The sequence below is a fragment of the Mchenga conophoros genome, linkage group LG18 (assembly GCF_057382185.1).
Source record: "Mchenga conophoros isolate Kocher_MC1m ecotype Shallow Benthic linkage group LG18, M_conophoros_male_GT1.1, whole genome shotgun sequence".
NCBI classification, from domain to species: Eukaryota; Metazoa; Chordata; class Actinopteri; order Cichliformes; family Cichlidae; genus Mchenga; species Mchenga conophoros.
In genome coordinates this window covers 14,166,455-14,177,426 of record NC_140543.1, presented here as the reverse complement: position 1 = coordinate 14,177,426, position 10,972 = coordinate 14,166,455, and the positions used below count along the sequence as shown (strand labels likewise).

General features: G+C 39.3%; 1 protein-coding gene across 1 annotated transcript; it reads right to left on the bottom strand.

The window, feature by feature from the left end:
- Positions 1-499: 499 nt before the first annotated feature.
- On the bottom strand, positions 500-10,608 carry LOC146553392 (uncharacterized). Its single transcript, XM_085255121.1, has 4 exons — positions 10,478-10,608; positions 9,976-10,144; positions 1,391-4,271; positions 500-564 (listed from the first exon to the last, which is right to left on the bottom strand). Exons 1-4 carry the CDS (start codon positions 10,606-10,608, stop codon positions 500-502), a joined length of 3,246 nt encoding a protein of 1,081 aa, XP_085111247.1.
- Positions 10,609-10,972: the final 364 nt, after the last annotated feature.

Below are 10,972 nucleotides of genomic sequence, written 5' to 3'. Positions count from 1 at the left end.
TGGAACACAGGGTAACAGACTGACACGGCGTTACACAGACGAACCGGCAACAGGCAGGAGAACACACAGGGCTTAAATACACACACCAGTAATCAGGGGATGAGAGACAGGAGGGCAACACAGCTGGGAGGAATCTGGGCTGACGGGACAGGGGAAACGTAAACTGATCACACTCACATACGACACGGACCTTCACAATAAAACAGGAAAATCAGATACATGGAACCAGACAAGACATTGAACTAAACAGACAGATTCACAAACAGATGGGGAGACACCATAGACAGACAGGTACAGACGCAGACTCAGAGGCAGATCGAAAATAACACAGAACTTAAACATCATCATCTAGAAAATGATAACAAACTAAAAGCGCTGGGTCACCGACCCAGGACCATGACAATTTGTCTTCTCTCTGATGAAAAAGCCCAACAGGAAATGAGGCAGCTTGACCTGCAACAAGTAACCCATAGCAATGGTTTTCATCACCCACAGAGAGTTACAGTTCATTCATGTAAACCAGCCAGTAATACATACACATCAAGTGGGTGCAACCTGGTGAATCTGAAGAGAGCAAGAATACTTTATGGTTGAAAAATTCACCAAGTAAAGTTATCTTTGCTGAAATGCTCCCCATCATCCAAACTGTGTGGTGTTTCCTGAGGCCTGTCTCATAAACCCCACATCAAATTAGCTGGAGAGAGCAGCCCTCCAACAAATCATCCACTGCACAGGGACGTCTCAACATTTAACCTGTAATACACATATTTTCCCCTGCATTACATAATTAATCATTAAATTATTTACCTGCATTATATCAATATCTATATTTACATAATGTCCCAGCTTCATTTAAAGCTACATGCTATAATTAAGTTACTAATTCTTTCACTGTACATCTTTCTGGCTTTTATGATTCAAAGTTAGCATTTTATTAGCTCCCTCTGTCTAGCTCTTGCAGAATAACACCAGCTGCCACCAGAAAAGAATGATAAATAAGCATTGCTTAGATCTAAATGCAAGAGATGTGTGTTTTGCCTTTCTGAACACTAGAGGTCACTCGGGTACTCTGTAAAGTTCATGAATTTAGATGCCTATGAGACTGATTGTTAACATTCTCTAAGAAACACATTGCTTTTTATGCTCGTTATTATATAGTCGTTATTAGTCACGACACAGAGAGCCCTATTGATGATGATCGCCAGGTGGAAGATCTCCATAGTGTCCTGTGTGATCTGCTTTTAAGTCACATTCTCAAACCTCACAAACTGAAAACACAAATCCACTCAAATGAATGCCACTCTAAGCACTTCCATTCCCTTTTATTAAGAATCACACATAAGTTTTGTGTACGTGATTTATTTAAATGTCATTTTAAATGTGATTATACCTTTTGATCTGAGAAGGTTGGTGACTTTGTTCCTGTATGGCTCATTTTGATCATTGTAGCCTGGTGTGCCAATCCAATCTGTAATGATCTTTACATCATCATCTGTTATAACACCTTTGATTTGAAGCAGAGAAAACCATGTCTTTACCATCTCTGTGCTGTGGTTCTGAAAGCTGTTTTCAAAAATTTCAAGCCTGGTGTTACTCATTGAGGTGTTCTGAAAGTCTTTGAAGCCCTTATTATGATCCAACCAGAATCTTGGCATTGAACCAAGGATTGTCAGCTTGAAGGTGCTCTTTATATCATTATTACTTATGGCTGCAGCCAAGAGGTCTCTGAAGGCTGGTGATTTTGTACTGGGAAATTCACGATGGACTTCTGTAGGTACATAAACAGTTGGAAGTTCCCGACCATGAGAACTGTCCACTTTAGAAATGAGACTTCGATCCAGAGGAGATGAGTTTGTTGCCACTTCAAGCATGGCCTCTGCTAAACTGCTATTCTGGTTCTGTTTATGGGCCTTCAATATACTACTGACTGGTGGCTGGTGATCTGCATTGATGAACTTTCCAAGTCCTGGATTTTGAATTGCATATTTATGCCAGTTTTTGTATAACTCTACTTTTCCAACCTCTCTCTGAAGTATCTTTTTGCATTCATTTATTATCTTTCTTGGTTCACTTTCCTCTTCCTCTCCCCTCATTGCTTTAGTTAATTCTTTCCGGTTGATGAAAGGCTCCCATTGGCCTGGGTAACCGAGGAGAGCATCAGCCTCCACAGATTGGAGGCGATTTGCTTCCACAGTGATCTCTTCTTCACTGGCTTTTGGTTTCATTCCCCGTGCCAAAGCATGAAACAAGCAGCTCTTTCCCTTACTTTCTATGCTCATTGTCTGGTTATTCATGTGCACATCATAATGACCATCAGGATACTGGACACTCTTTGGTCTGTAGACTAATGTCACAGTTTTTTTAGCAGGTCTAGTGTCTGGGCTCAGCTCTTGCATTTTCGTAAGTCTTCCATTGCTGTCCTCTGTTAGGATGACAAGTTTAGTGCCAGTGGCTTCTGACAGAACTCTGATATCAAGGATGGTGCCTGCAGTCGTGGAGTTCTTGAACTTTTCAGCATATGATTGTGAGTGTTGACCTGCATGTCCTACAAGTTTGTGATTAGAATTTAGCTTTCTTGGCATGCATGCAATGTGTCTGGTGTTCTGTCCAGCTTTGAGGTTTTCCTCTGTTTTGCGACTCTTTAAGCCCTTTCTTATGTAACGACTAATTGCACCATTTGCCTGGCCTTTAACAATAGAAACTATGTGACTGGAGACCATGTAGACACTTTGGATACCTCCCAGAAGTGCTGTTGTCTTTCTGTGGCTATGTAATTTAGCTTTACCAGTCACTGTGGAGAGGAATGGATTCAGCATGTTCTTCCAGCTGAGGTCTTCATAGAATGGCTGTATTGCTGTACTGACCTCTTTGAAAATGGCCAACAGTTTATTCTTCCTGCTCTCGTCCTTCAGGAGATCGTGACGTTGCTTTTTATCATCAAGTTGTGAGAGAATAATGAGATCTCCTAATGTAGATAAAGGCTCTTTTTCTATTTTTAATTTCACTTTATCTTCAGTGTCATTTAGTGTTTGAGTCAGTATTTTCCCTTCAGTCTTTCCTGGTGCATAGCTGATTTTTTCTTTTAACATTTCTTTACTTGTGTGTTTTACTACATTCTTCAAATTAGTCTTTAAGACTACACTGAAGCCATCTTTAGCCTGTCTTGAAAGGAACATTGACATTGATTTATGCTGTTTACCAAATTTAAATAAGGTTTTAAAACATTTGAATCCATTTGATATCAGCTTTCCAATTCCTGACGCAATAAGAGAGACACCAATAGAAATGGCTTTTTCTATAGCCCATGACTTCCAGCTGAATTCTCCTGTCACCATGGCGTCAATGCCAGTGATGCAGTCTGATATTCCCTCTGTAATGAGTCCCAATCCAACTTGAGCAAATGTTCCAAATGTAAATACAGTGAGCAGTGCTCCTCCAACAATCTGTAAAACTCCAAGAAAGAACACCAGCAGACCTTCCCATGAGAAACGATTCTTCTCTACCACAGAAAGTACATATTTCAGACCTCGATGGTAGGCGTTCATGGCTTCAACTTGGAGATCTTTATCCTCGTCTGACACCAGTTTAAAAATCTGGATTGTTTTGGACATTGCATCTCTCGCTTTCTCTTTTATTTCATCCAAATTTTGGATAGCCTCAGTAATGTTTTTGTCAAAGTAACTATACATTATGCACTTGGTTGTTAACTGTATTTCCAGGCTGTTTGGGTTACTGTTTGTTGAGTCTGCAGAGGACATTTTTACAAATTGAAGACAGCCTGTTAGTTCCTCAATGAGAGTGGTATTATAAATATCTTGAAGATTTTCACAGTATTCTGAAAACAGGTTCATCTCAGCAACATCATTCATCATGTGATTTATCTTTTCTGCTGCAAGTTTCTCCAGAGAGGACGCTGTGCTGAAAGATGGCTGTAGTTGTTCAGTGGAGATGATTACCTGACCAGATCCAGGTTTACCTTTGCATGCAGTTTGACCAAAAGCCTGGAGTTCCACTCTTGTGTTCTCAGAGAGTAAGGAGAGGATAACAAATAATCCTCCATTATTGTTCACCTCTGTGGAAACCTTTATGTCTGTGCCACGTCCAGCAAGGTTTGTTGCAACAATGACATCACCGGGAAACAGCTCCTTGTGTATTTTGCTCAAACTGTCTCTGTCACTGCGGCAGTAGAGAATAATTTCAACTGGGATGCTGCCTGGAGTCCTAGCTTGCTGTATATCTGTGTGGTTTTTTATGTAATCAGTTTTGATCAGCTTTGTTACATAAGTTATTAGGTTGATTCACTCAGTTTTTGTTCAATATTTTTCATCTGGCGTATTTCATAAAAAAGAATGTCCGTGCCTTTTGTTTCTTCATCTTTATACCACTGCACCATCTGCCTCACTGTGGACCACCAACCACCAGGTTTAGATACAGGGCTTGAGTCAGGAGGAAACTCTCAAAACTCCACATTATGATTGGCTGATGGATCCCAAAATGGACTGCATATGATTGGAGATGCATTGTAGGGAAACTCCTTCATATATATCCAGAGACAGAGCACAGAGCTCTGTGATGAACACCTGAGTGTGCTGCAGAGTGCTGATGAATGTCATTAAACAGATGCTTTTCCAGGACTGAAAGGATCTCACTAAGCTGATTAGCTGTGAGCTGACTCAGACTGAGATTTGAAACTGGGAGACTGCATTTCACCGAGAGGATTTCAAGAAACTCAGCACTGTCACTGCCTGATTCGTAGTTGGCTTCACATTTATCCAGATGCCCTATTAAGCCATCTCACTGTGACTCACATTAATCTGAGATCTGGGCACTCGGTTTTTTCAAGCTGCTCTTTAGCTTGTTGGTGAAATTCTTGTAGTCTTTGATTCAGTTTTTCTTTCTGTCTTTCCTCTTTCTTCTGCTCAACTCATCGTTAACAACTGGTTTGTTGTATTCCTTTCCACTGAACACATGTATGTATCGTTCATGAATAGTACTTTGGTATAATTTATGAAAATGATATTCATGGAGACATGACTTTATTCACAGCATCTCAGTTTGTCACCCATGTGACTTTCATTTGAAACTTTGTTCCCTGTTTTGATCTGAACAGTGACGTGGTACTTTCTGAAAGATAAAATAAATAAATAACCAAATTAGAAATACTTTTTGATATAACAGCCAACTCATGAGCACTTTATGAGACTTCATTCATTAGAAAAAAGAAAAAAAAAATCAGAAAACAAACGTAATTTAATTTTGAAGGTTCTCCTCTTTATATCACTGTCTCACTTACTTTGGTGCAACAGCATCACAGCCAGTACTTTTGATCTCTTCCTAGAAGCTCTGTTTAGCCAACATGCCTTCTTGCTCTACAATTTCATCATGAACCTCAATCTTGCACAGAGGATGAACATCATCTGTGTGCACTGCCTGACTGTCAAGGATAATCCTGATGATGAAATCTAGATCCCCAGCTAGAATTCAGAGACCAAACAGGAATCTTCAAAGGTCAGTGCATTCAGGCCTGAAGTTCGCACATAGATCAGAAATTAAAGTCTTATAATATGCAGTTAGGCTAATCATTTTAAATCTCTACACAAAATGATAACCATGTAAAAGTCTTTTGGGATGAAAATCTCAAACTGCTTGCCAGTTCACTGCTGAACTTTCTTGACAGGCATTGATTTCTCAGTTCAAATGGTTTGGAGTTATAAGTCCTCTAAGCAGTGACCAAGCCTAACATCAACAGAAAACCCTAAAGGGTAGTTTCAAATGTACTAATGAACAGATAGATTCAAAGGAACATATTATGTGAACAGAGAAGAAGTAGTCCAACCATTAATGGGAGCCATTAGTAATATCCCATTGGTGCTGATATGCTAAAGCCATTCCAAGAAAAAGGCCTCTACACTTCCTACTGGTTTCTGAGCGCTGTAACCATCAATAATTTTGTTTTCTCAATTTCAAGGCATTTTTATTGACATGGTATAAACTGATTAAACGTTTGCCAAAGTGACTCACCTGGTTCCAAAACTTTTAATGCCAAGAAGCACCAACTTCAGTGTACTGGAATGTGAAAATTGCCTTGGCCTTGTTATATTCCATTTCTTCAAACTAGAGGATGCTACTGGAATTTCTTGAGGATCTGTTGAAATGACAAAGGTGGTGCAATTTTGAATTTGGCAAAATGTGTGCGAAATCAAATATGTTTTTTCTATGTGTGCATAGAAAAACAGCAACATGGAAGAAGGAACACAAGAAGCTGGAGAAGTACCAAGGGCTCAGAGAAGAGCTCGCGAAGATATGGAGGGTAAAGGCAGCAGTGGTCCCAGTGGTAATCGAAGCATTCGGTGCAGTGACCTCCAAGCTAGACGAGTGTGTCCAGCAGATCCCAGGAACAACATCTGACATCACTGTATCTATCCAATAAAAGCTAAAAAGCTTTTATTGGATAGATACAGTGTAGATTGACAGGAAAACGGGGAAAGAGTGAAGTGGGAAGACATGCAACAATTCCACAGATCAGACTCGACCTGGGCCTACTGCTCTCGAGCCATACGGCATATGGTCGCCTGCTCACCCACTAAGCTTAACTGGTGACCAGGGGAATTTTTTGTATACCAAGAGTATGTGAAGGTGTGAATGCAGTAACCAGTTGATGTACACCACAGCAGTAGTGATCCTTGACATACTTAGCTATAAGTTAAACAGTTACAAGAAGCAGTACCGAACTAGCGAACCCTAACCTTAACCCAGATAGCCTGCGAGTTTAAACAATTCTCACTACATACCAAGTGGTCTAAACAGTCCCAAAAATATGGCATTATCTCAATTATGTTTCCTGAAGACCTAAACTTAAGTAATCAATATAAATTGTCTAGTATAGCACAAAACTTTGTGTTAGTAAGTAAAACAGTTACATGTTTACATGTTTCCTTCATCTGGAGATGTAGATGGATGCCATTTAACACAGAATGACTGTACTCCTTGTATGTTGAATAAATTAAGACAGGGTGTCTGTGTTATTTTCTTTATTCAAAAATGCTCCCCTGGAAAGTCTGTGGAGAGTCCATCCGTTATTCGAACCTTGGATGTAGGAGGAACAATGCGGTTTTTGTCCCGGACCAGCTCTTTATCTTCTTGAGGACATTTGAGGGAGCATAGGAGTTTACCCATTTTTTTTCTTGACTGGGAGATAGCATTTGACCGTGTCCCTCGAAGTTCTCTCTGGGATGTTCTTTAGGAGTATGGGGTGTCTGGCCTGTTACAAGCCAGGAGATAGCTGTGGAGAGGGAGGTCTGAGCTTATCTGCTTAGGTGAAACAGGAAGAGCAATTCATTCTTATTACATTACATTATGTGGAGCGATCTGCCTTTAGAGATGAGACAGGTTTCTGTTCTTAAATCACTCCTGAAAACCCATATCTTCACCCTGGCCTTTGACTCCTTGTGAGATGTTGGTTTTTTGTTCTAGTTTTATTTCAGATGTTTTAGTTTAATTTATGCTATTTTATCTTATTTTTTTAAATATAGGGCTGTTTTAATTCTGATGTATTATGTGTTTTATTTTTTACTGTTTTGTTTTATTCTATTGTTCTTAACTTATTTAAGGTACAGCACTTTCGTCCTGTGCTTTGTATTTTAAAATGCTTTATAAATAAAGATGGATTGGATTGGATTACCTTCCTCTGGAAGTTTAATTGGCAAAAACTGTCTGTGCAACAATGTCCATATGAAGTGAAACTAAACTTAGCCAAGAGATTATATCTCCATACCAGGAATGTTTTACCTGTTTTACTAGATCTCAGGATGTAGATTGTTTTGTTAGGATGCTACTGTTTGCACAGACTGATTGCACTTGTCACATGTTGTATTAGACAATACAGTAGAACACAGTGTTATCCGGGTTATTTTCATTGGTCAAATTCTTGAAGACCTAACCTTGACTGCACAAAATAATAGGAATGGCCTGTTTTCACTGAGATGAAACATGACCTTTTCCTGTTGCTTTTTATGATACAATAGTAGTGACAAAATCACTCAGTGTTAAAAATCTGGTACCATTAAATAAATGAAAATGATTTAATATGGACAACAAAGTTTACCTGCCCAGCCAGTCTTTTTTATTTTGGTTGGTTATCTTTTGAATTTTAAAGTATGTTTACTTCATAATAGTGTACACTTGCAATTCTTACTCTTTACTTGTATCTTGATTTATCTTGATGTTTTTTCATTACTCAGAATGTAAAGTTAATGTAGAAGCACTCAAATAAAGGGCAGATAGTCTAAGATTATTAAGTTGTGTGGATTAAAACTCAAACTGAAATTCAACGAGTGGCTTCATGCATTGTTAGGTCAAAATTCACAGATTTGCATACATTTTCCTTCATTTTCTTCATCTCACAGAAATTAAAGAGCTGGTAATATACATAAAATTCACTTTTCAAGTAGAGTCCATTCTTCTTTACTGATTACAATTGACCAATCAATATTAAAATATACTTTCATTTATAATTCAAATCATACAATAATTTGCATCAGATTGCAAAAAAATTACATATGATCTATGTCCATTGTTACACAGCTACTGATCTGCACATATTTGTTAAACAGAAAAATCCATAAAATCACCTTTGAGTAATATCAGAATCAGAAAGACATCATTTATCCCCAAGTGGCAATTAAGTTAACTGTAGTCCTGAAGAAAGTGGACGGAAGATGCATCCTTGTTTCTAATAATAATCTTATTATTATGAAGAATAATCTTCTTTCAACATTTTTAAGTTCTAAGTTCAATGAAAACCGAAACGTTTTTAAGCTGCCGTGACTGTGTGATACTCATGATTAGGTAAAGGTAGCTTTCTAAATTACTTTTAATTAATCAGAAGTTAAACATGAATTTAATGATTCTTCACAGACTAAAAAAAGTATACGAACATTTACAGTTTATACACTGACATAAAAAGACACTAGTTCTTTTTATATTTTTGTGAAAAAAGTGAAACACCTCAGCTCCTCAAAGTCCTCTGAATGCTCCTTTGTGTTTTCGCGATATTGTGTAAATATAATACCAACAGCTGTTCCCCAAACAGCTGTTTGCTCAGCAAAATAAACACACACAACAAGGCAAATATTGTACTGGGGGCCCCTTTATCTTTAAGTTTAGTGAGAATTAAGAGTTGATTAATTAAATTTGTAATGAAAATAGAGTCAAACTTTTTTTTTTCCAGTTTCTAGTCTAGTCTAATTAAGGTAATTAAATATTTTTTTTATTAAATAAAAAATGTCAAAGTTGTTGCATTACCTTCATGTGGAGTTTTAGATGGAGAAAGCAGTCTGCACTACAGCATCCATATGAAGTGAAACTACATTGTAACTCAGAGATTAAATCTGTTACCTGCCAGGAATGTTTGAACTGAGTGTCAAACACAAAGCTGTGGCTTTTTGTTTTGTCTACATGTTTCATTTTGCATATGCATATTCTTCTTTCAGATCTAACCTTAAAAGACTGGTCTTGTTTAAGGAGTCTGAAGTAGAGAAAGTTGGAAGCATGAACTGTTTCCAAACACTGCCAGCTCTGTGAGGACTCCTCAGCTCTAAATATAACCAGTTATTCTGTTCTTGCTCAAAAGGTGGGATTTTTATTTCAAATTCATACATCTCCAGATAATTTAATTTTAGTGGCAGAATGAGACTAAAAACCTCTTATTAAGATTTAGGATTATTACATTATATCATGTAACATAAGAGACATTTAGCCTTTTTTTCTTTTTATTCCTGCCATGTCTGATGACTTTTGCAATCAGAATTATGATCTGAATGCACTGTTGTGCCCAACATATTCTGCTTTTCCTCCTCTTGTTGATGTGTTTCTTTTATCTCTTTTATTTATGCATTTCTATTTATGTTATTTCAGTTGTTACATTAAATATAATATTATATATTATAGTATGACAATGTCTAAAGCTGAAAGTACTTCATAATAAGGGTGGAAAGCCACAACAACGCCCCCAGAGGCAGACAGAACTAGATCCAGGAGATCCAGGCCATCCACAGCCCCCAAGAGTACAAGAGTACACATCTCAGCGATATCTGTGCATCCATCGCAACAGGAGAAGGACGGAGGGGCGCCCATGGCCAAAGAGCTAGAGTCCCAGAGAAGAAGACACAACGAGCAGCCGACCACATTAGAGGACTGGTCACCCTGGCACAAACTGAGAATGAGGCTCTAGGCACAGAAGAAGTTTAAACCACCCCTGACCATCGCTTCCAAGGGTGCAGTTTAGCGTCTTTTCCCCCCCTAATAATTGACATATTCTTGGGGAAACACCTGCTAATAATACAGCAAATTAAAGTAATTTCATGGATTTGAGATGTGGTCAAAATCATATTTATTTCTCTATCACTGAAATGTTTTCTTAACCTAATCAAAATAATTTATGTATTGATGAGGAGCCCTTTCAGATGAGAAATTATGCCTTTTGGCCAGTAAATATGGATTATGTTTAAGGTCCAGCTTCAGCGTCCTCATCAGCTTCGCCTGGTCCAGCCTCAGCTTCAGCGTCCTCATCAGCCTCGCCTGGTCCAGCCTCAGCTTCAGCGTCCTCATCAGCCTCGCCTGGTCCAGCCTCCGTGTCTGCATCCTCGTCTGGTCCAGCCTCCGTGTCTGCATCATCGTCTGGTCCAGCCTCCGTGTCTGCATCACCGTCTCCGCCTGCTGTGGTCCCGGCTTCCGTGCCCTCAGCCTCGCCTGGCCCAGCCTCGTTTGGGTCTGGAGCTAAACGGCCGTTTTTTGGACCGCTGGCTAGGCTACTGGCCGGACGCCGTCACCTGAGCGGCCGCCGTTGCCTTCCGCACGGCCGGCCCCCGGACCCTCTTCGCCTGAGCGGCCGCCGTTGCCTTCCGCACGGCCGGCCTCCTGAACCTTTTGTGCGCCTCCACGGTCTTCTTCGTGGCCGGCCTCCTGAACTGTC